The sequence below is a fragment of the Eretmochelys imbricata genome, chromosome 9 (assembly GCF_965152235.1).
Source record: "Eretmochelys imbricata isolate rEreImb1 chromosome 9, rEreImb1.hap1, whole genome shotgun sequence".
Taxonomy (NCBI): Eukaryota; Metazoa; Chordata; order Testudines; family Cheloniidae; genus Eretmochelys; species Eretmochelys imbricata.
This window is the reverse complement of record NC_135580.1, coordinates 34,755,546-34,781,712: the sequence shown is the minus strand read 5'-3', so window position 1 is coordinate 34,781,712 and position 26,167 is coordinate 34,755,546. Positions and strand designations below refer to the sequence as shown.

At 40.5% G+C, this 26,167-nt stretch overlaps 2 protein-coding genes across 2 annotated transcripts in view; one reads left to right on the top strand and one right to left on the bottom strand.

The window, feature by feature from the left end:
- The window catches only part of COL4A4 (collagen type IV alpha 4 chain), a 121,346-nt gene extending 116,962 nt beyond the window's left edge, over window positions 1-4,384 (bottom strand). Inside the window, exons 1-2 of the mRNA XM_077826913.1 lie at window positions 4,298-4,384; window positions 3,097-3,174 (exon numbers count right to left, since the gene is read on the bottom strand). Coding sequence (XP_077683039.1) covers window positions 3,097-3,174; window positions 4,298-4,384 — 165 coding nt within the window. The remainder of the gene's footprint in view (window positions 1-3,096; window positions 3,175-4,297) is intronic.
- An 8,208-nt stretch (window positions 4,385-12,592) lies between these two features.
- The window catches only part of COL4A3 (collagen type IV alpha 3 chain), a 110,744-nt gene continuing 97,169 nt past the window's right edge, over window positions 12,593-26,167 (top strand). The window contains exon 1 of the mRNA XM_077826911.1: window positions 12,593-12,676. Coding sequence (XP_077683037.1) covers window positions 12,593-12,676 — 84 coding nt within the window. The remainder of the gene's footprint in view (window positions 12,677-26,167) is intronic.

Sequence of the window (26,167 nt, the reverse complement as noted above, 5' to 3'; positions counted from 1 at the left end):
ACCAATCATGGCACTTACCTCCACAGTTCCAGCAACCCCCCCAGACACACCAAGAAATCTCTTATCTACAGCTAAGCACTCAGATACCACAGAACTGGTGCCGAAGAGAGTGTCCAGGATAACAACTAAACACACTCAGCTGCAGAAAAGCCACCTTCACAAATAAAAAACCCAAAACTACTGACCACACCCCCTTAGCTGTCACCTCCCACACCACACTGGACTCCATATGGTAACAAACAATTGTAACCCATACTTGATGGGGACCACATCCTAAAAGAAATTTTTCCCCCATCTTCTGGCCTTCAAACAAGCCCCCAACTTTGTTAAGCTCATCATCAGAAGCAAGCTCCCCACCCAGCCGGGACATACCAACTCAAAGCAGCACCAGACCCTGCCCGAACAACAGATGCAAAACCTGTGAACATATCTCCATGCCTACGATGAACAATAGCCCCCACATCACACCTTTCAAGATTCCTGGGTCCTACACATGTTTATCATACCCCATGCCCCTGTAACAACTATGCAGGTGAAATCAGACAATCACTATGCTCTCAAATGAACTCATACAGAAAAATGATAAAAGATAAAAACCACAGGCAAACATTTTTCACAAAGCGATTGCTCCATATCTGATCTTTCAATTCTTGTCCTCAAACGAAACTTGTACAACACCTTCAAAAGGCAACCCTGGGAATTTACATTCATAGCTTTCCTAGACACCAAAAACCATGGACTTAACAGGAACACTGGTTTTATAGCTCTTTACAACAATTTGTAACACACCACACTGCCTGCTACTCTTATTTGCCCACTTCAAACCCTTTCTGTATAACAATCTAGCCCCCACTGCCAACTTCATTTCAAATGTCCAACTCAAATGTGTTACCACTTCTGCTTAACAAGCTATCCCAATGTGTATTTAGTGCAGATACTCCACTTCCTTCCCCAGACCTGAAGAAAAGCTTCTGTGTAGCTTGAAAACTTGGACCTTCTGTGACAGGTTGCCCACCCCCACTCTGGGATGCCATCTGATATACTGGGATACCACTGAGCCCGCCTGTTCCACAAACCTGGGCTCCCTTACACTGTCCTGCTGAGCCAGGCCCTCAAGCCTCCTGCAGCACACACACAGGTAGGGCCACACTCAGCTGAAGAAAGACACAGACACTGAAATCAGCTCTGCATGGGAAGACTCAGCTAAGGAATTGCCCAGCACTGAAGTGCACATCTCCTTTGGGGTGCAAATCCAGAATTGTATTGTCTTGCGCTGCACAGAGAACTGTACAGTGTAAACTCATGAAATTCGCCCCCTCTGTCAATGTGGAGGAAGATATACACAGCTTTCCCCCGGACGAGTTATGAATTCCACAAACTGGTTTTAGAGAAAACAAAAACAGATGTATTAACTACAAAAGATGTATTTTAAGTGATTATAAGGGATAGCAAACAGATCAAAGCAGATTACTGAGCAAATAAAAGAAACACGCAAACTAAGCTTAATACACTAAAGAAACTGGTTACAAGTAGTAATTTATCATCCTAAGAGTTGTTTTTAGCAGATTGCAGTGGTTCTTGAAGACAGGCTGCTCTTGCTTGTAGCTTAAAACTCCAGGTATTTCTTTCACAGGCCAGACACTTTTTCCAGGCTGGACTCCCCCCTCCCCCATCCCCCAACCTTGTCTTTGTTTCTTAGATGTTTCCAGCAGTCATCCTGGGCAGAGATTCAGTGAAGAATGAACCCCAATCATCTCACTTCCCTGTCTTAAATAGAATTTACATACGGCGGGAATCCTTTGTTTTTCAGTGTGGTTCCCCCCTTCCCCAAGTGGAAAAATACTGGTATTCTATCATGGAGTCCAGTACCAGGTGATGTGATCACATGACCCTGCAGTGTCAAAGCAGACATGAGTCAAAGGCTGTTTGTAGCACCCCAGGAAGCTTCTCAGGAAGGTGGGAGATTAGCATCTTCAAAGACATACTGTCCTCCCTAATGGTTCATTGACTTGTCCCCAGCTAACCAGCCAGACTGATTACATTTTGTCTGGTCAGTGTTCCCCACGTGCAACACTTTTGTAGTACGGATGTATAATCAATATTCCTAACTTTATATACAAAAATGATACATGCATACAAATAGGATAATAATATTCAGTAAATCATAACCTTTCCAATGATACCTCACAAGACCCATCTTGCATAAAATATATTTTAGATATGCTATAATAATATTATAACAATATTTCTATGAAGTATATGGGACATAGTGTCGCACCTTCCACCAACAGAAGTTCATCCAAAAAAATTTTTACCTCACCTACCTTGTCTTTATCAAATTTATAAATCAGTAACAGAAAGCCCGCATACTTATAAACAAATAGCAACTTGCATAAACTGCCAAAAGCTGGTAGTATTTCAAAATTCATACCTAGTGACTACTATGTAACATTTCTGTCTAAGGAGATACTTAAATTACTAGTCCTAACAATATTAACTAAAAAACCACACCTGCTGAATTTCACATTTTAAACTCAATACACTGAAATAACTCAAATTTTCTTATACCTAGGACACTTATCTAGTGTACTGAAAATCATGAAAAGGTGATAAAAGATTAGGAGAACCAAAACAAATTTCAGATCAACATGAAGATAAAAAATAACCTAGGTTTCTGCAAAAATACAATTATAAAATGGCAAAAACATACTCTCCTTTGACTGGCCATTCAGAGGACATCTGAGAAGGTGGACAGATTCCAAACTGAAGATGCCTTAAAAATGACATTTTTCTAATTGTCCTGCTCATCCTGAAAAGTCTCTAATCACTTTCAAATGAAAGTTATGTTATTACAACCTGACCTTCTCTGTGGGCTAGTCTGCCTAGAAATGACCTATGGTCTTGAATTGTTTTGATAGTGCAAGTGCTTGGACTTCACACCAATGGGCAGACTTAGATCTGTTTCCTATCTTGCCAAGTTGGGACTTTCTTATTTGAGCTCCCAGTGTTCAACAGCCCTAGTGATTTTAAATAAGAGATGTGCACAAAATGAGCAATGTTTTTCAATAACAATTATTGTTATATTAAATCACTTACTCTTGATCCTTTTACAGGAAAGCACTGGCAAACTGAACAATCTTGTCCTCCACATGGACCAATATATGAATATTTGCCCTAAAAATTAAGAGGTTATTAGTTTATATACAGTATACTTGTTACCCAATATAACACATTTTAATGAAACAAAGAACATCAAGTCACAGTTCAAGACTTCATGGAAGTAGAGATGTAGTGGCCTGCCCGCCACTAGCCGAGCTGCTGTGAGGAGTGGCTGGACTCTTATTGGAAGAGTCCCCCATAAGGGGGGGAAACCGGATGGTGACGCGGTCAAAGGACTGTGCTACGAAGCAGACGCAGAGAGGAAGGAGCCATAACAAGTCTGTAGGCGAGAACAGGAGAGCCACTATCACCCGAGGTGCACCCGCTGGGACTGAGCTAATTCCCAAAAGGCCCAGCATGAGGCAACAGTGTGGTGAGTGACCCTGTGACAAGCGGTATCAGGTGATTATTAACTAGGTATAATTGGATGTAATTAAGGAATATAAAATCTAGGCTAAATATTAGGAAGAATTTTGCTACAATAAGTGTTTAGGCCTAGGCTAGTCAAAATTAAAACTTAGTCCAAGCGCTAGAAAGGTATTTGGGCAAGTCACTCCACAATAGGAATTAAGCACCAATACCTTTGAGGATCTGGGCCTTAAGCACTTTTTATTTTTTAAGTGTCTGCACAAAGCAATGCTGCATTACACAGAATTGGGGACAGACTGACATAATGGATTTCTTTCTTTTCTAAATTCTATAAAATTATACTGCTAGTAACAAGGAGGTGAAAGACTTTTCCATGAAGTTGATGTAATGTTGAAAACAAATATGTTTAATGGGATCCTAATATATCAGGACACATGTATTCAGTTGATTTACAATAAGTAGAACAAACATGTTCTTTTTAGTTTGTGTCCCAAAATGGTTTTTTTTATTTAATTTCATAACAGCACTGCCAGCAAATGAGCAGTATTAAGAAAACAACTGACTATGCCTATATAAAATGCAGATTAAGAATAAAATTTGCAAAGCCACTTAGGTGATTTGAACACCCAGTTTCCATTAATGTTACTTAGAAATGAGTGTCAAAATGCCATAGGTGGTCTTGGAAAAAAAACAGGCCTAATATTAAAAAGGCTGATAAGAAACTATAATTTAGGTAAATGAATTCAAAAAATGACACTGTGAAATATACTGATTCAGTGACTGATCCTGATTCCATAGAAATCTGTGTAAGTTTTGCCATTGGTTTCAGTAAGAGAGAGACAACAATAGGGCTCATATTGCAGTTTTTCAAGGAGCAAATTAATCAAACTTTAGATGAGGAGGAGGGTCAGTTTGTTTTATCTCAAATATTTTCAAAATGTCTGGTGATACTGAACTTCAGAACAAGAAGGAATTACCGACACACTCAGACTACTTCTCTGTCATGTACTAAATTTCCCATGAGAATACATATCTGTTCTGCGTTAGTCCCTTTCCTTGTTATTAAAAACTGGAATGTCAAAGGACTGCAAGTTTCTACTAACATTTCTTTATCATAGCAGGAAAAGTATTTATTTAGATAACTAGTACATCATTTAACCTCGTACCAAAAATGCTAATATGTCAGCAGTCACCACATAGATTAACAGAATAGCTGTTTTATAAACCTTATTAGTAGGGCTGTAAAACGATTAAAAAAACTATTGTGATTCATTGCACGATTAATCGCACTGTTAAAGAATTATAGAATACCATTGATTTAAATAGTTTTGAATACTTCCTACATTTTCAAATATACTGACTTCAATTACAACACAGAATACAAACTATACAGTGCTCACTTTATATTTTTATTTCAAATATTTGCACTGTATAAAACAAAAGAGTATTTTTCAATTCACTTCATACAAGTACTGTAGTGCAATCTCTTTATGGTGAAAGTGCAATTTACAAATGTAGATTTTTTTTTGTTACACAACTGCATTCAAAAACAAAACATTGTAAAACTTTAGAGCCTACGAGTCCACTCAGTCCCACATCTTGTTCAGCCAATCGCTCAGACGAACAAGTTTGTTGGCATTTGCAGGAGATAGCTGCCCAATTCTTGTTTACAATATCACCTGAAAGTGAGAACAGGCGTTCGCATGGCACTGTTGTAGCTGGCATCATAAGATATTTACGTGCCAGATGCACTAACTATTCATATGTCCCTTCATTCTTCAACCACCATTCCAGAAGATGTGTCCATGCTGATAACGGGTTCTGCTTGATAACTATCCAAAGCAGTGCAGACTGACGCATGTTCATTTTCATCATCTGAGTCAGATGCCATCAGCACAAAGTTGATTTTCTTTTTTGGTGGTTCGGTTCTGTTGTTTCCACATCGGAGTGTTATTCTTTTAAAACTTCTGAAAGCATGTTCCACACCTTGTTCCTCACAGATTTGGAAGGCACTTCAGATTCCTAAACCGTGGGTCGAGTGATGTAGCTATCTTTAGAAATCTCACATTGGTACCTTCTTTGCATTTTGTCAAATCTGCAGTGAAAATCTTAAAATGAACAACATGTACTGGCTCGTCATCCAAGGCTGCTATAACATGAAATATATGGCAGAATGTGGGTAAAACAGAACAGGAGACATACTATTTTCCCCCCCAAGGAATTCAGCCACAAATTTAATTAATGCATTATTTTTAACGAGCATCAGCAGCATGGAAGTATGTCCTCTGGAATGGTCGCTGAAGTACGAAGGGACATACGAATGTTTAGCATATCTGGCACGTAAATACCTTGCAATGCCGGCTAAAAAAGTGCCATGCGAATGTCTGTTCTCACTCTGAGGTGATGTAAATAAGAAGCAGGCAGCATTATCTCCTGTACATGTAAACAAACGTGTTTCTCTTAGAGACTGGCTGAACAAGAAGTAGGACTGAGTGGACTTGCAGGCACTGAAGTTTTATATTGTTTTGTTTTTGAGTGCAGTTATGTTACCAAAAATATCTACGTTTGTAAGTTGCATTTTCACCATAAAGAGATTGCAGTACAGTACTTGTATGAAGCGAATTAAAAAATACTATTTCTTTTGTTTGCCATTTTTACAGTGCAAATATTTGTAATAAAAAAACAAGTGAGCACTGTCTACTTTGTATACTGTGTAACTGAAATCAATATATATGAAAATGTAGAAAAACATCCAAAAATATTTAATAAATTTCAATTGGTATTCTATTGTTTAACAGTGCAATATTAATTTTTTAATTGCAATTATTAGTTTATTTAATCGCATGAGTTAACTGCAATTAATCGACAGCCCTACTTATTAGAAATTACCATAAATTGCCTCATAATAAAACTGTCTTAACATTGCTTCTCTAACACTAATTTATATGACCGTGTTAACTGCACAGAGATTTAGTGTCCTATTTTGTGGTCATTTTCTGATGAGATAAGAATAAGCACCTTTTGCCCTCAGAAAATGACAGCTGCTTTCTGTAGTGACCAGACTCTTAGAACATTGAGGATGCACGACACCGAGAACAAAAAAAACCAAACCAATAGTTATATACATCCCACAGGTGATACTCTTTTTTTATACAAGATACCTATTTCCAATTTTACCTCTATCATAAGTAGGATATCTGCAAATTTCCTTTATTTAAACAACTTAAACTATTAAAATGTTTTCTTTACCTTACTAACATTTTATATATATTAGAAAAATGTGACATCTTTGCAGTTATTTTTGAATCCTTTGGAGACCTGGAGCAGTAGATTTAGTAACCTGGGCTTAGATTCTGCCACCCTAACTCCAGCTGAGTAGTACCTTACTCTATAAGTAGTCCCATTGATTTCAACAATGAGTCCAAGTGTATGTGGTAGGGGTTGCTGGAAGAGAAACGATGTCTTATGGCTAAATCTCAAGCAGGGACCTGTGAGAACTGGGTTGCATCCTGGTTCTGCCACATACTTCCAATGTAATGTAGGGTAAATATTTTGGAAGTAGCCACTAATTAGGTGTTTCCCATTTTCTGGATACCCAGTGTGAGCACTCACATCCAACTGAATTAAATGGGAGGTGTGGATGCTCAGCACCTCTGGGGAGAAAAGATCAGACCATAAATGTTGAGTTGGGCACCCAAAGTTAGTGTCCTCTTCTGCAAAGTTGGGCTTTAATCTCTTTGTAGCTCAGTTGCCTATCTGTAAAATGGGGATAACAAATAGGAATAATAGTACTTCCCTACCTCTGAGTAATTATGAAAATAGATTTACTAATATTTGAGAAACTCAGTCTACAAAGAAGAGTGCCATGGTAAAGAATAAATTAACAAATTCTTACTCAGAGAGGGGTTTGGATGATGTGCAGTAAGCCCCCAATTCTGCAAGGTACTTGAAATATATACTTAACTTTAAATACGATTAGTTCCAGTGACTTCAGTACACTTGACTATTTGTGTACACTTGAAGTTAGACACCTGCTTCAGCACCTTGCTGAACTGCAGCCTAAATAATGAATGAAGGTATATACTGGAGGATGAAGCCAAAAAGAAATATTGAGCAAGGCATGTACTGTGAACTCCATGAGGGAGGAATGCTGTGACGAAAAACAGTAAGAGATAATGTATGTCTACATTATAAAGCATCTGGGACAGAATTAAGGTTGCAAAGCCTATCTTAATTCTAGCATTTACAAACTTTTGAGTGCCTCACTTTGCAACCTAAATAGTGTTTCTTTATTTCCTATTGCATAAAAAAATCCTAATGTAGTATCTCAAATTGTTAATATTGATATCTTAATGGTAATGACTAACTGGTTTGGCAATTTTGAATTCATTCTGCTAACTTCCAAGTTAATTCCCTCAATTTTCTCTGGATTTCAGTATCTAGATTAAATTACAATTAAAGATTTTTGTAAACTCTTCTCAAATTTGCTCTAAAATATGAATAAATAAGGATTCTATCAAAATATTATTTTATTGTCTTTGGGATAAAAAGATTAAAAACTGTTTCCTTAAACAATTTTTTTTTGTTTTTAGTACCCCAAAATGTATCAGTCACTTCAAAATATAGTGGACATGTTCCCTTTCCCAGGAAGCATATTTAATGACTCCACATTTGGTTCTTGGCAGGGTCTGATGCCAAGTCCTTCAGCACTAAAAGCCTGAGATTCTATCACTTGAGATACAGGAATACTCTTCTAGCAAGTAGAAGTAATAAGCTTTTAACTTATGTGAACCAGCCTCTAGAAAGGGGAAAGGATTGATACTGTGCTCGAGTGGGTTACACATACAGTCTATATTTAATAGGATAGGAAAATAAAAGTTAGAGGAAGGACAAGAGTAGCAGGGTGGTTCCGTGATTACTCAGTAAGGCATATATATGCCTTGATAGTTTGTGTTCTGCTCTTTTTTGGAGGGGTTACATATCCTCCCCCTTTCATGGCTTCATGCCAAAAGTGAGTTTTTAGTTGGTATTCATATGAGGTGAAGTATGTGGGTTGGCAAACAAATTCAGATGGGCACTCCAAAGGTAAGGGCATTCCAAATGTAAGCAGCCTATCAAGGGCATTCCAAATGTAAGCAGCCTACCAAGGGCTTTGCGCCTTCCCCCGGCCCCAGCTCCAGAGCTGCCGCGGCAGGGGAGACACGCTCTCCCCCAGCTCCAGAGCTGCTGTAGTGAGAGAGGGCTGGGGGGAAGACCTCTCTCCCTGCTGCGGCCCTGGGACAGCCTGCACCCCAAATCCCTCATCTCTGGCCCCAACCCAGAGCCTGCACCCCCATCTGGAACCCTCATCCCACCATGCCTCAGCCCTCTGCCCCAGCCCTGAGCACCCTCCCACACCCTGCACCCCCAACTGGAGCCCTCATCTCCCCTTTGCCCCATGCTCCAACCCTCTGCCCCTGCCTTGAGCCCCCTCCCACACTCCAAACCCCTCGGCCCCACCACACATCACCTCCATATTGGTGCACGTAACAAAATTCATTCCGCACATGCATGGGAAAAATTAGAGGGAAGATTGGGGACCACTGAAGTGATTAGAAAAGGCAGGTGACATGCTCGAAGCAAAAGGTAAGAAGGATGATTTTGGTAGCACGGTTTGGACAGATGTGGCAGGTCAGTAGTAATGAGACTGGACAGCAGAAGATTACAGTAGTTATGGTATGGACAAGAAACTTGGCCACAGGCCAGAAAGGAAAGGGAGGAGTTTAGAAATGTTGTGGAGGGACAAGTAATAGGATTTGGCCACAGATTGGATGTGGGGAAAGACACAGCTCTGTACTACTAAGCAGATATATTCATCTTGGTAGGGAATGCTACCTGGTTGAAGTGTGTAGCATTGACTGATTGTCTAAAATTAGCATCCAAATCACTTACCCCATGAATTTGTTGCACTGAAAAAATTGTCATTAGCCACCTGGTAGAAAGAAAGAGCTAAATTAATTTAAAACTGCAGTACCAAACCCACTACAAAACACAAACTCTAAGGTGCCACAAGTACTCCTTTTCTTTTTGCGGATACAGACTAACACGGCTGCTACTCTGAAATCTAAAAAGTAGTAAATGTTTAAATATTCAGATAGGTTTGAAATGACTATCAGCTGAAAAGGAATACATGTAATGGGTTACATGCCATCCGGTAATTGTCAATGTACTCTGTAATTTCATCAGTTTTAAGCTCACCAGTAACCCTGGCTACCTGTCCACAGGGGGCAGATAAGGACTTTACGCCCCCCCCATCTCCAAAGTTAGAATGTGAGGAAAGCAGCCACCCCCACCCCCACTGCTACTCCCCATCATGCTCAGGTGACCAAGAAGAGGGGGAAATAGGGAGAGCCTTGCATCTACCCCCACAATGCATCATCTAGCACAACTGAGCCCATGCAGCGGGATAAGTGAATTATAGCATCAAGATATCTGGTGCAACTGACTTTCCCCCAGAAGAAGAAAGCAGCAGGGGCCAGACTGGCACTCACTAACAATTTGGTTCCTGCCCTGTTCTTGAGGCAGCATGGCTACATGCTGGGTCTTGCTGGAGTGGAATTATAAAGTTACAGCCCAGCCCTTAATGACTTGGACATGCACATATCTAAAATTCGGCGGGGGGGTGGGGAATTCTTGGCCAACAACTACGATACACAATATGGCCCTGATTCTTCAAGTCTTTATGCTTGGGAGTAACTATGCACAAGTAGTCCTGCTGAGTTCAGCTGGACTGTGTGTAAAGTTATTCACATGCATAAGGGTTTGCAGGATCAAACTAAACAAATGTACCAGTCCAGTTCATTAACTATATGTACACTCAATACAGAAAATGTATTTTAAAATATTAAAATATATATACACACCAATCTATACTCCATAAACCAAAATTGAAATAATTTACTATAATCATGTTTAATATATTTTAGCTTTCTGCCTGATTGCATGCAGTCTTTCCAGTGTTTAAATGTCTTTGTTTTGTTTTCCAAATACCACAGATTGTATATAGCCAAAAAGTTTGTGGAAAGAATTAAAGGAATGGTGACGCTAGGAAAAGACAAGCCATTGGCTGCATTAGAAACAAGTAAATAGTTAAGCAACGTGAAGTTATCAGGTAATTAAACCACAGTGGCAGTGCTGGATTTACAATGGCGCCAGTGGCCCATGCTCAGAAGAGGCCCCGGGCTGCTCCCCTTGCACTGCGTCCCCAGCTCACCACTTGCTTCTCTTGGCCTGCCCGCCAGCTGGCCGATGGCTCCTCTCCGCCCCCTGGCCCCACTCCCCTGCTCTTCTCTGCCCCCTGGCCAGACACCAGTGCACCTCCAGTTCCGGGCAGTCTCTGCTTCCCACCCCTTACAGGGCCCCACCTGTCTCCCTGGAGCTGAGCACCTGGGACTGGTGCAGAAGCCTGGCCAGTCTTGGCCAGCTGTGGGGGCAGTGTAGGGGGCTTGGCTGGGCCTCTCCAGGCAAATACATCTTGAGGGAGCCCGGACAGGGCAGGCCCTGTCCTGGCTGATCGCGCCACTCCTGAGGGGCCAGAGCGATTCCTCATCCCAGACCAGCCCTGGCTGTGCTGCTGGCTCAGCCCAGCAGACACAGTCGCCTCCCAGAAGGGCCGGTGAGTGCGGCCAGGAAGCAGAGCATGAGGGAGTGGGTCTCTGAAGGATCTGGGTGGGGGGTGCTGGGCTGTGAGGGGGTGGGGAAGATCTGTGCATGTTGGGCCACAAGGGAGTGGGGTGTTCTGTGTGGAGTGCTGGGAGTTGTGGTGGGACTGTGGGCAGGGGACGCTGGGCAGGGGTGGTGGTGTGCAGGGTGCTGTGCATCTGTTGGGGGGGTTGGGCATAGTGGGTCCAGAGGAGCTCTGGCCATAGGCAGTCAGGGTGGGGGGGTTGGGAGGCATGGCATGGGCCTGCCACATAGGTGCCGATTGTGTATGTGCTCTGGGGCTGGAACACCCATGGGGAAAAATTAGCGGGTGCTCCGCACCCACCAGCAGCCAAGCTTCCCCTGCCTCTTCCCCACCTCCTCCCTTGAGCACGCCGCGTTCCTGCTCCTCTTCCTCCCTCCCAGCACTTCTGCCCTGTCGAGCACCCACCGGCGGGAGCAGAAGTTGGTGCCTATGGCCTGCCCCCAAGCAGAAGGGGCATGCTGGCAGCACAGGGCTGGGGGGGCCACTTTGTAAACAGTGCCAGTTTGTAAATAGTGCCCTTGCACTGGGCTGGGCGGAGCGGGGCCACCTGTGCCGTGCTCCATTGCCTCCATGGGGGCCCCCAAATATGTTTGGCGCCAGGCCTATCAAAGGTTAATCCGGCCCTGCACAGGGGTGACTATGGGCAAGATTTTGAACATGCCCAGCAGGGCAGGGCGCCACTAACACTGCCTGCAAACTAGGGGCATTCAGCTCTTCCTTATCTCTCAAAGCATGACGATCAATGTTCCCAAAGGCTGCTATGGGTCCTCCGCCTGCAGGCGAGCTCTCCGGCGGGCACCAGGAGCTGGTCCATACAAGATACTACCTCAGCCCCGCCTGCCCCCTTACACACGATGCCGTTTAGCAGCGAGGGGCACGTGAGGCTGATGAGGAGACACTCCGGGCTGGATCCCAGCCAAGCCCCAGCGCAGCGGCGCCGCCCCGCTCTGTGTTATACCCACCAGGTAGGGGCGTTTAGAAGAAGCCCCGCGCTGGGCATCGGGCGGCTCTCCCGGGCCCGCGGGCAGGGCTGCTGCGGAGGGACTCCAGGCGGAGGCAGAGTCGCTGCGATGGAAGAGACTCCAGAGATGCCCGCTAGCCTGGGCCCCCGCCCCTTCGCGCAGCTCCTGCCGCTTGGCCCGTCTGCCCCCAGCGCCGGGGTGGGGCGCCCAATCCCTGGCTGGCTCCTCGCCCGGCCCGGCCTCCCCTTCGCCCAGGGGCCTCGCCGGCCCCGCCCCGGCTCCTCCCGAGAGACCCCAGCCCTGGAGTGCGGGCGGAGCGGCCGCTGCTGGGCGCCGCGGGACGCGGGGTGGCCGGGCCGGGCGCGCTGGTGCTGAAATGGCCCGCGGGGGCTGCCTGGGGCTGCTGCTCTTCGCCCTGCTCAGCAGCCTGCGCTGGCCCGACGGCTTCGCCGCCGCCAAGGTGAGGGTCCGGGCGCGGGACCTGTCCCTGCCGCAGGGCTAGTGACTTGCTATTTAGAGGCGCGAACAGCTGTGTGGGGGCTGGCGGTGATATTAAAAATAAAATTAAAAAGAAGAGACCCGGAACAAGTTTGACTGCATTAATAATCAACTCATGTCCCAAGGTTTTACATAATGCAATTTGTACCTGTTGAGAGACTCAATATTGTTATTTCTGCAGTATTTGAGTAATCAACTTTCTTCACAAGAAAGACCAAGATAAGAGCCTTAATTCTGTTTCCAGTGTGGAATTTTACCTGGGCTGAAACAATCTGGTTGGGGTACAAGACTATTTAGTTAATAATTGTAATTCTTCTTCCTTTTGTGGTATATTTGTAGTCAGGGTGGAAAAAAATCAATGATTTAAAAAAAAATTAAATAGGTTTTTTTCCTCAAAGAGCATTTTATCAAAAAAATCCGATCTAAAAATAGTTTTAATTAAGATACCTTATCATGGAATAGGGATTATAAATTCTAATTCTATAGTATGAGACCATATATTCATGTCATGTTTAAGAAAAGTTTTGTAAATGAGTTCCAATAGTTCATGGATTAGGGACCCAATTTTATGGGGTTCCAGGGACTTCTGTATCGATTATTTAGGTTAATCTTTCTATCTACCCAATGGGACTCAGGGCTTAGTCTAAAAGATACCCTCAGAGATGCTTAGTTTTGCAGTTTTCAAACTGTGGATTTGTGTTTCAACAAAAATGTTTTTAAATAAATAATATATAGAGGTGAGAAATAAAGAGACCTCAGCTCTATTGTCCCTCTGCAAATTTGTGTACAGAGAGTTAATCCCTTACCTCTCTCTAAAAGTGCAAAGTTTCAGAAAAGTTCAATGAATAGAAGATTCCTGGGGGTGGAATAGATCTGGACAAGGAGCAGAAGTCTGGAGATAAATGTGAGAAGCGAGGGACATATGCTTTTTTGTTAAAATATTATGTTTGCTGTTGAAGAAAACAATCCAGAATACTTAACGTTGTAGTTTTAGTTAAATAAAACAATTTAAATGTCTGTATGGTAATGTTCTCCTTCTAATACAGCATGGCAAGAAAGTCCTCCAAATATTAATGATTAACCTGTTGAATTGGAGATAGTTCACCTCCCAGTGACTTCATAAATATCTGCTTCAGTTACATTTGGTAAATGAAATAACCAAACAATCATTAATTTTCTGATACAGCTGTAAAACTAATCTGAAAAGTTTTCAAAATAAATCACTGTTTAAAAATGTATAGTGTGTACCTTCTAAAAATGAAACCTACATCTATCTCTGAGTTGTGAAGAATATGTATTAAGGTTATAACAACCAACAAGAATGCGCTTTAATGTAGAAAACCATGATTAAATCAAGTCTTCCTTACTAGTGATTTAAATCAAATCCACCCTGTTAATAGGTATATATCTGTCTACATGTGGGTGTGTGCACGTGTGAACTATTTACCATCTACATTAACCTCAGTTTGAACTTTTTACAATATAGGATATGCCTGTTTGATACATATTTTAACTCTGGTACCATTTTCCCTGCAATTTTCCCTTGAGAGCAAGCTGATCAGAGGGATTTCCCATCCCCTCTGGCTGGCCATTAACCCCCACAAATGCATCTGTTCTGACGGTGGAGCAGGAGGTAACTACTTTGTGGGTGGATGCTACTGTGTAACTCTAGGTGTGGCTCCCCAGCAACATTTCTGCTATATGTCAAATTGTAAACTGATGAAATTAGCAATTTCTGTTGAATTTCCATATTAAATTTCTTGCATTATAGTAATCAGTTTATTTTACCTTTTTAAAAATAGTCACAATTATCTTTTAGTACTTCAGTGGAGAAGTAGTAATGCTTTATAGTTGAAGTGGAATTACAAAATATTCAGCAGTCCATTCTATAAATAAAAATTTGTTGATCCTTTATTTTTCATTGATAGATTTAAACATTTAAACATTTAATATCTTTCTGGTATAAAGATTCCCAGCACAAGATTGTTTAGTCATTGCTTCTATCTTAAAATATTCTGGTTATTTTATAGTTAACCCATTCTGAAGAAAGTATTTAAAATTAAATCCAGTAAATGACTCTCAGGTGACTTTTTCTACGTATTCAATTATTTCTTCTCTCACAAGGAACGTGCAGACAAACTTTAACCATTTAATCAAGATCGAAGTGTTTGTTTTTAAGGTAATTAAGCATACTTAATAGTTGCTTTAGTGAAGATCCAGCATCACAGTTGTATTTGCCTTTTCAATACAATACACGTTTTTCTGCATACTTGTTTCAAACCTGTCATGGGTCTGTTCAGAACTCTACTAGGTTCAGTATTTCTTTGCCAGTTCACTTGATTTCAGCTATGTTTGTGTGAGAGAAACATATAATAGATTTGTTTTTGGTTTACAGCAGAGTAATTGAGATCAGGTTCCTACCCAAAGTCACCTCAATTGCTCAAAACCTGTACGTTTTTTTTCCATTGTGTTGAAGGGGTTTGAGGGTCAAATTTTGCTGTCATACTGAGTGAAACAGTGGCAGATCAGAGTCATTTGATACACCAAAGTCAGAAATGAGTAGCAATCTGTACATTCAGTTTATGTACAGTATCTTTGGTACCAAATTATTGCCCTAAGCATATTTTATACTGTGAAATGAAATCTCATTAATTCAATGCATCTGTCCTTCAGAGATCAGTTTGTGTAGAAAATCTTTTTTTAAGAATTTATTCTTCTCTGCAAGTGGAAACTGAAGATTCTGTTGCTTAAGATTAAGCTTGGCTGGCATAGATAACCAAGTTTCCCTATTAATTCACTTGTGAAATCTCTACTTCCAGAAACATGCAGAATGATGGTACTTTATCTGCTCAGATAATACTAGAAAGTTAGAAGGTGTGTTTATAGTACTGTGAGTTCTGTACTTAAAGTAATGATTAGTGCACTCGCCTCTCTTAATTGTTTCACAGTTAATATGCACTCTAAAATTGCACAAGAATCTAAGCAACTCATGATCTTTGCTATATCAAAATGACGATAGTAAGTAAACTAACTAAAATGTAGTATTTGTATTTGCAGTAGTACGTAGGAGAATCAGTTATGGACCAAAGCCCCATAGTGCTAGGTACTGTGCAACATAGAACAAAAAAGATAAGCTGTAAATTCCTTGGGGCAGGGACTAAGCAAAGTATGAGTAGATTACTTTGAACACATTTCCATGCTAGACGCCTACAACGTCATATTAAAGTCTTACATGCTTGCATAAGAAGAATAAAATCACCCCCTAGTTCCATGTGTATGCTGTCTACACTGTAGGTTACTGTGTGGGAGGATAGCAGCCTTCTCTCCTCCCTGTGCAGATAGGCTGGGAAAGGTGTGCCGTGAGTAGAAACTTTACTCAGCCCCATAAGGTGCTTGCAGAGCAGATGCAGATGGGAAGGTAATACACACCAGGTGAAGGGCTGATGCAGCTATCTTCTCCCTGGAGCAAAGGAATGACCAGGGACTCAACTGTCATGCTTTCCATTCAGACTGTGACTAGCCTTCTTAAGACCTTTTAGCTGATCCAGTTGCTAAAGACAAACCAGTAACACTTCACACTATGTATTTATGACATAATATAAAATAAATACAAAATTAATCCATTCATGGCAGATGCCAACAAAAGTTTTGTCAACAAAATATTCAATATTATTAGAGTCCAGTTCTTCTAGCTCAGAAAAATCTCTGCTTAAAAGAAAGAGGGAGAGCATGTGAATCTTGTAAAAGACTGCTGTTGAAGCTTTAATTTTTAATTAAAGATAATTCAAAACAACTAAATTTATTTCCACTTTGATCCTGCACAAGAAGCCCATTGAAATTAGTACTGGCTCTAGTTCTTTAGTTTACAGCCCTAGGGTCTGTAGAACAGGTCTTTTTAACATCATGTTCCTGGCCAGTTATGTGACTCTGAGCTAAATTAGTGTAGCAGGCTTATATTTCCCTTTTAGTTCATTTTTTACTACATCAGCATTGAAAAACAAATGTTTATGAGATCCTCTTCTTGTGGAATCTCCATCATTGGAGATCTTTAAGAGCAGGTTAGACAAACACCTGTCACGGATGGTCTTCTAGATAATACTTAGTCTTGCCATGAGTGGACCAGACTAAACTAGATGACCTCTCGAGGTGCCTTTCAGTCCTACGTTTCTATGATTCTTTTTGATGATGACCTGTCTTTTTTCTAAATAAACATTAATAAAGTTGATAGTATAAAATATGTCTTGAAATATGAAACAGGAAAGTTATATCAGAAGAAAAAAATTAACACAATTATGTTGTAGTTGGTCCATAAGCATACCTATACCAAAATCTGCTAGAAATGTGATGCAGAACGGTATGCTTTGACAATGAGCCAAGATGTAGGAGGGGCAAAGTGTTGTCAGAGTTATAACACTTGCCCTTAGGCATGCTTTTGGGAATACTCAGGTATTGTGAATTATCTGCACTGATTGGCATAGTTGCCTCATTTGACATCGAGGCTGTACATCTGAAAATGTATAACACAGTTAATCAACCAATCTATAAAAATACGCTCCTGGTTAAGTGTGCTGTTGGGTTGGTTAATTCTTATATAATTCATTCCTGAGGTAAGCGGGAATGTTACCTGTTTAAGAAATTCACGATCGGCCTCTAGATGTGGTTGTCTTCCAGGGGCTGGCTTGCACTGATCTTGATTGTCTCTATAATTGTCACCAGTCCACCACAAACCACATAAAAAGCAACAGGTACAGTGCTAAGTGTAGCAAATGCTGATTACACCCTTGTGTAGGATGTTGAATACTGGAGTGTGAAATTACTCTTATTGGCCCAGATCCTCATGTGGTGTAAATCAATGATTACACTCAAGTCAACGTATTGAAACAGCGGAGTTATGCTGATTTACATCAGCTGACATCTGACCTATTATTGTCTCTTGGCCAAGAGAAATTAAGTAGTCTGCCTGGAAATCTGGAATTCAGAACTGTTACATCATTACAACTAATTGCTTGGCTCAGAACCGATTATATTAACGGGGATATATTTTAAAAATCCTGTCTGTGATGCATTTTATAATTGCAATAAGACACTCGAATGAATGAAATACTGTACTGTGATAAAATTCATAACAGATGAATTGTCAGCATTTGACGTATAGTCTTGTTTTTACAAATACACAAGATATACGTTTAAACAAAACTGTATAATCCAAGTTGCATCTGATTAAAGATCATTAAATTATTACACTTGCAGAGCAAACGGTGCGTCATATTCTCCACTGCTTTGCAGCGTGGATAGTCACAAACATACTTCAATTTTATTATGGAAGAACTACAGTGGCAACTTAGACCGAGAGGTGTCTTATCATAACGTGGCTTTGACACACAATACTCTGCTGTTAATTGCAAGTACTAGAGGATATCTGGTTATCTGTTTTACTGGCACCTTTTCACTCTACCATCCTCATTTAACAAAGTAATAATAGTAAACTCAGTATGTTGGCATAGATTAAGTGATTCCAGAAATTAGGTGCAAAACTCAACGGCTGTTGGTTTTCTTCTTAACTGTTTAAAACCACAACAGTTCTTAAATACACTGAAAGGATTCCATTTTGCCTGATCATTTATATTATGTTTTTGTATTTTTTGAGCTTTATAGTTGTAGTTCGTTTTTTGGGGGGGGGTTTTTTGTTTGTTTTTTTAACCTACCAACTCTGTGATAGAGTAGGGAAGCTTCTGTCAAAACTGGCACAGAGAGGCTAACTTCCTAACTTATTTGCCATTCTTTCCCTCTGTTCAAATGAAAATTTACCAACTGTGGCCATGTGTGCTCCACTTTTACACAGAACAACACAGAGAAAGCTGACATAACAAAATCTACTGGGATTTGGAGCAGTAGGTTGCATTATATCGTTCCCTGACATCTGCATGCCAAACAGATTGTCACAAAATCAACTGATCTGTGGCAAAAATTTGTAAAAGTTGTCTCTAATTTTCGGAGCCTGACTTGAGGCTCACCCCAGACTCACCCAATATTCGTGGCCATTTAAAATAAAAAGTAGCCTGCACAACTTTGGAGCTTCCAGAATTATTGGTAATATCAGAAATCAAAGTGTGTATTGTGGGCTTCTTCTGAGAAAGCTAATATTGTTATAGTCAATGCTAAATTGTGCTAGAAACTATGTCAGAAATTACCTCACTTTGCAAGGGGATCATGCTTACATATAGTGGTCGTTCCCTGACTCCATTTACTTTCAGAAGGCCAGCACCCTTTTTCCTACATTGCATTGCCACCGGTTATGTTTTGTGGAAGGGAAGGTTTTTGACTGTTCAGTGGTATGGCATGCTATTGCATAGCCTCTTGTTTTTTCCTTATGTGTGGCCTTTAGGGACCCATTTTTAAAATGTTATTTATATAGTGTCCAAAAGCATGGTAGGAATTGTATAGACATGCAAAAAGACAGGTCCTTGAACCAGAAGACTTCGAATATAAATTAATACCCCCTACGCCCACTGGACAATGGATGGGGGAGTAAGAGGATGCCATATACAAGCACAGTGTTTGAGATGATGTTATGCATGGCACTTGTTAGTAAAATTTTCCATTTTACCAGTTGGATGATATAGTTCCTGGTTATTAGGTTGCTCTATTAAAATGTCTCCCTGTTAGGAAAGGAGTGAGGAGGTGAAGCGGCACAAAGGTTGGAACCAGAACAAGCTAATCAAAACCTCTCCAAAGTTTTTCCACAAGACCAAATTCTCTGAGACTGTTTTGGCTAATCCAGGAAGGAGGATTTATTTGAACGCTCTCTAACATAGTTCTTATTGAAGGCTACATTTGTTTAGCCTAATGGGACTTTCTGCTTTGAGTGATTTCAAGCACAAAAACCTTGGAGAAGGAACTCCCAGGGATACATGGTTACTGAACAGCCTTTGGAAACTCTACCTGCCTGACAATTTAAACACTTTGGGCCAGATTCTGATACCCTTAATTACACTGAATAGTACCTTGACCTACCTGGATTAAGATGCTAATTGCTATGAGTACAGGGATAAGAATCTTGCCTATTTATCTTAGCACACAAAAAGAACAATATCAGTATTGTTTTGTTTTTTGAAAGGTAATAAGTGCCTGTTGTATCTTTTGCTCTTTATGCAACAAAAACAATATGAAGAAACCATGTGGGCATAGTCAAGTCCCAAAAAAATGGTGTTTGCTAAATATAGGCAGGCACGCAAGGCCTAGCTATACTGCAGTTCGGACTGGTTTTAACCAGCTTCTACAATCTAGGATAGTAAGCACCAATATATTGCTCACAAACTATTAAACCACCCTATTCCCATACACTACTTGATAAATTGTAGGATTTTAGGTAAATTATTGTCAAATTAATCATAAACTGGTCAAAATGGGGCTATAAATCTGTATCTGGGCCAAGTATCCTCCATGCCACCCACTCCTCCATCTGTGCAGATGTTTTGGTGGAAAAAGGTGAAATTAAATGTTCTTGATTATACTGTTCCTGCTCAGACAGTTCTATGATTGACCCCCATAGGAATTGTCTGAGCAAGAACTGCAGAATAAGACCCTCAAACAGGAAAACTATTGTGAGAGGAGAATAAAAGGGTGATTTTACAGCAGCGCCCATTCACTCCCCAACAGGCAGGCTCACTCTGACCAGAAAGGCTCCACAGTGAGTTTAAATAAGAAACTTTAGTCCAACAAACACTTAAGCCATTCTGAAAGTGTCATCAACTGATGCATGAATTCACCTCCTGTTTCTGTGATAGACATGAGAGTGAGAAGAGGCACACCTATTTAGATTGTAAACTTCTTGGGCTGAGGTCTGTCTTTGTTATGTGTTTGTGCAGCTCCTAACACAATGGTGCCTTGGTCCATAACTGGCACCCCATGGTACTACTGCAGGGTACATTATCAGTAGCACCACTAATACAACGCCAGGACTATCTGTCCATTCTATCTTGCCTTGATTTTTTTTTTAATTATAAAATTCCCGTCATATTAAATGCAGCAGGGTGGGCATGAGTAGGATCAGCAATATGTGAACTTCCAATATTACCAGGAAATCTATTATGAACTTTGTTAATGAGAAAAGAAACTGAAATATGTATGTCACACTTAACTTCACACACATTGTCTCCTTTTAATTTGTTACTGCCTGTGTCAGGCTCGACAGGAAAATAAAAAGCACATCTCTGGGATTTGTAACAAAATTCCTCCTGCTCTGGGCTTCATTTCATTTTCCCCCCTAATAATAAAACTACATCAGAGACTATTGTCAGAGGGATCTGCTGAAAGTCTTTGCAAAGAATATACAATAGAATAAAATACACACTTGCCGGTTGGAGAGACCCTGTTGGATCAGCTCCAACCTGCTTCCTTTTTCTGGAAGGGTGCTATTTATAAAAACCCCTTAATTTCCAGTGCTTTGCTCTTTTGATTCTGAAAAAGAGCCTGGCTGTAACCCCTCAAAATTGCCCACTTGAGCCCTTACCATAGTGAGGAGCAGGAGGTTCTAGCCTATTACTCATGGAACTCCAGCCTGGGGTCCTGAGATCAGTCAGCACCATCAGTTTCCTAAGAAGTTCCCAGACTGCTTTACCCAAAACCTCCCTCCCCCTCTGTGATTCCTCCCCCTATTGCCACAGTATAGATCCAGGAAACCTGCTGTGGTAGTACTGGACAAGGAGGGTTTCGCTCCTAAACCTTAAAGAAACAGTAAGTACTATTTAATTTTATGATAAATTAGGATGAATGGAAATTGAAATGGGCAAACCACTAAAAGATGAGAAGTATTAGATTTTAGCAATAAAGTAGCACAAAAGAGACAATCATATTTTTGGAGTATTTTTATACACTGCAGTTAGCTTAATTTTGTGCCTCTTTGATATTTGGTTCCAGGCATGCATCATAATAGGTAAAACATGTTTACAAAATTCCAGAATGGGATTCTGCTTTTTAAATCAAGATAGTGTAAATTTTGGTGTACATAATGTTCATTAAATGGGATTATGTCTTCAATTAATGTACTTGGCAAACAACTTTCTGAAGAACATGTTATTCAAGCAAAGATTAAGAGAACATGGTCTTGTTCTTGGGCTAAGTGGAGTAGATGTATGGTTAATCTAACAGCTATCTAAATTTAATTTGCAATAACATGGTCGAATACTATGCTCATTTCATCTCCTGTTATACAGGAGGGTTCAAGCTAGGCACTGTAGAACCTAGGGAAATGTCCTCTTTGCATCTCTGAGGTTGAAGACATGCAAATTATGTTAATCATTTTTATCAGGGTTAACTGAGACCCACAACAGAGCTGGACACCAAGCTTAGCAGGTGTATAGTGTGCTGTGAATTGCCCTGCTGCTACATCTCTTTGTGTGGTGTAGCTCAGTACCTCTAGGGCAGGCAGCCAGTTGGTTCATAGAGAAGAACTGGGTGTATAGAGCCATGGGCTTGCTTCTTCTGTGGCCATTTGGGGGAACGGTCCCTGAGGTCCTCCAAGTACAGCCATGACAATTCTATCCTGTCCTTATGAGGATTGTGTAAATTGGGAAGAAGGACCATTGTGCTCTCCTCTGCCTCCACTGCGCGCACACATGAACTCCAAGCAAAATCTGAGAGAAAGAGATAGGTGATGGGTGTTCTCCAACCACACAGTTAAACATCCTGGGCCTGATTTTGTTCCTATACTGGTGTACATCACTAGTAGTGGAGTTGCACAGGTATAAACCCAGTTTACGTTTGAGCAGAATCAGACCCTGTATATATAAATACCTGTATAAAAGGATATCACGAGGAGGACCCCCATCAAATATGATTTCACCTTGGGAATTGACCTTGGATTTCATTAGAGAGAAAAAATAGATTTACACACCATATATTGTTTGAGGCAGGCAGTGTTTGTAGTGGTAGACCAACACAACTTGCAGTTCCTATTTCCTCTAGTGTCATCTTATGTAATAAGTGTCACCATAAAGCACAAATATTAATGACTGGGAAGATGGAGTGGGGTTATTAAGAGAAAAATTAAATATACCTAGCCATTAAAAGAATTTAAATTTATTTTTGCTGTGGTAATGTATAGCAAACACATATTTGCTATGGTATTAATACAGACACTGCTGAAACCCGATATATGTGATCATACAACATTTTATTTGCGGTAGGAAGATTATCAGAAAAAACATAAAATCTGCATACATGCTAAAGGAACATTTTTCAGTTTATACGTAGCATCCCTAAGGCTAAGGTTTAGACATTTCCACCACTTTATTCCACATGGTTAGCTGATGACTAAGCTTTATTATATTCTCATGACTTAGATTTGTTAAAGCAATAATTATACACTAAATAGGAAAAATAATTATACTTATTACCTCTGCTATAAAAATTGCAATGGCCATGGAGGTAGTGCTGAAAAATCTTATGCAAATGCAATTTTGTATTGCTAGAGAGTTTCATGTGTTTATAGTTCATTATTTTTGAAAAATCCAGTAAGTACAGTGGAACACAAACCACAGAGTTCATTAAAACATCAAATTAATAAATAATGTCAAATAAGCCCAAATCTATCCATTTAAATAGAAGATCCAAGAATGTGGGGCTATGGTAATGGTATGAACATTGAAAATAACTAATCATACAAGTGTTGGGAGAAAAAAATAACCATGATAGACCACCATTTTGTCTGCTTGCCCCCACCCCTGTCAGGGTATGCTAGCATTGATTAAACTGGGAGTTGTTTTATCCTGTGAGAAGAATTTGTAATGATAAAAAGTCAGGGTTTCTGTTTCTATTTTGACAGTCACAGTTCTACAGCTGTCTCTGCAAAGAGGTGTGGTCTAGTCTAGTGGTGTGAGCACCGGCGTGGGAACTCTGTACTAATCTGTCTCTGATGCTGAGTCCTGGAGCATCAGGAAGATTACTTAATTGCTTTTTCATGGTTTCCCCAAGTCCTAGCTTAGTACAAGGGATCTCTATTGTACTTCCCATGCAGGGCTAAGAAAGGATTATTTCATCATTTTCACTAAAATATTCAGTCTTTCAGAAGAGATTATTAATAGTTTGTGGGTATAGGTGGTAGCTGTGTATTATACTGGTTTAAAGCTGAAGTAACATAGTAGTTAATCAGGCCCTAAGGGCTTTTCTTCACTGCAAGGTTAACTCCTGAGTTATAACTCGAGTTTTGCCTCCAAATCATGCCTTGTCCACACACTAAAACTCTTGAGTATGGTAGAGCTTGTATCTCAAATTGGCTGGCCTAGTGGGTGTATAGGGTAAAGCTTGAGTTAGACCTTGTAAGTTGCTAACACAACCACTCTGTAGTAACGCAGCCTATTATTATTATTTATTTATTAGTAATCAAGTTTGTTACTGAAGTGCATGGGGAGAAGAGTTGGGCCCTGTAGTGGTAGGCACTGTACAAACAGAGCAATAGACAATCTCTCCCCCTAGGAGCTTACAATCTAAAGGCTAGCTCCGGACAAGTGCTGCTAGTCGTCCAGGTCCCTTCCCACACATCCCCCTGTGTGCCCAGAAATGAGAGACAAGTTCTCCTACAATTCACTGGGAAAGAATTCCTAGAGTTTACTACAATGTAAAGAAACCTGGGATATGGCCCCAAAAGCCTTAGCTCCTCACATGAGGTGAGAACACAGCATCAGCATGGATATAGCAGTTCAAGAGTTATTTTGCAGTGTGAAGAAAAGGAGTACTTCTGGCACCGTAGAGACTAACAAATTTATCTGAGCATAAGCTTTCGTGAGCTACAGCTCACTTCATCGGATGCATGCAGTGGAAAATACAGTAGGGGGATTTTATATACACAGAGAACATGAAACAATGGGTGTTACCATAAACACTGTAACGAGAGTGATCATGGTAAGCTATTACCAGCAGGACAGTGGGGTGGGAGGAGGTATTGTTTCATGGTCTCTGTGTGTATATAATGTCTTCTGCAGTTTCCACGGTATGCATCCGATGAAGTGAGCTGTAGCTCACGAAAGCTCATGCTCAAATAAATTGGTTAGTCTCTAAGGTGCCACAAGTACTCCTTTTCTTTTTGCGAATACAGACTAACACGGCTGTTACTCTGAAACAGGTAAGATGAGCTATTACCAGCAGGAGAGAAAAAAACCTTTTGTAGTGATAATCAAGGTGGGCCATTTCCAGCAGTTGACAACAACGTGTGAGGAACAGTAGAGGGGGAAAATAAACATGGGGAAATAGTTTTACTTTGTGTAATGACACATCCACTTCCAGTCTTTATTCAAGTCTAATTTAATGGTGTCCAGTTTGCAAATTAATTTGTACTCTCACTTGAGGTGGCTAATTCGGGTGTCAATAACTCAGGTTAATACTGCAGTGAAGAAATACCCTCATCATGTTTACCAAAAGAGTCCGGTTTGAATGTCACCTACTTAAAGGGTGAGTTTTTAATTAATTCCAGATGTAGATTGGAGCAGGTATGTATGAAATGTTGTAAAAAGACATTGAATGAAAGTGATGTACTGTGCAGTTATTATTTACAATAGTTTTACAAAACAAAGGCCCTGATCCTGCAGCATGTGGCATGCAGAAGCAGCAATTCCCTCACATACCATACGTTGCAGGATTGAGACCAAGTTTGTTGTTGAGTGTTTATATACTCATTGTAGGCCATAACTTGCCTCTTTTTACAATATTTATGTTCAAGATAGGAATCTGCTGAAGACTTTGTTGCCTTCTATTTTATTTCATCTTAGAGACTCTACAGTTTACTTCCTTTCTTACAATAGCTGTTAATAGTTAGAATAAAGACAGTTGGCCAAAGGATTGCAAGATTGTTGCTACATAGTGAATTTTACTTTAGAAAATGAAAATTACACTCCTAAAGGTATTTACTGAGCATCTGGTATTAAAAAGAGCTTTTAGTATACTCATTGATTTGACATCAGTTAAAAAAAAAAAGTGTATAAATCTGACCCTAACTGCTCACCTGCAAAAACTTCTGCCATATCTCTGTACCAGTCATTCATCATTGGTGTCAATTTACGTTGCAGCTTTCTTTACAAAAGTCACTTTGCACCAAACATAAGAATAATCACCTTCTAAAAAGTTGTGTTAAGTCTTCAGTAACTGACTGTGTATAGGATCAGCAAGGATCCATGTGGCAATTTTAAAATACAATACTTTTTCTAAATAATCAGTTATCTTATTCCAGTACTCACTATTTCTGTGACAAAACCAGAAACTATGTCAGAAAATCCCTCCCCAACCATTTCTTAAGCATTCTTCAGAGTCACTTAATATGCATGTCTTATATCAGTGTGTGACTGTTCAAAAGGGGACAATTTAGAGCTGCCAGAATTGTCTCTTGGGCAGCCCAGTGCTTGGCCAGTCTCATGATAATCTCATGAAATTAGCTACTCTCGTGAAATTTGCTGCCTTTGGA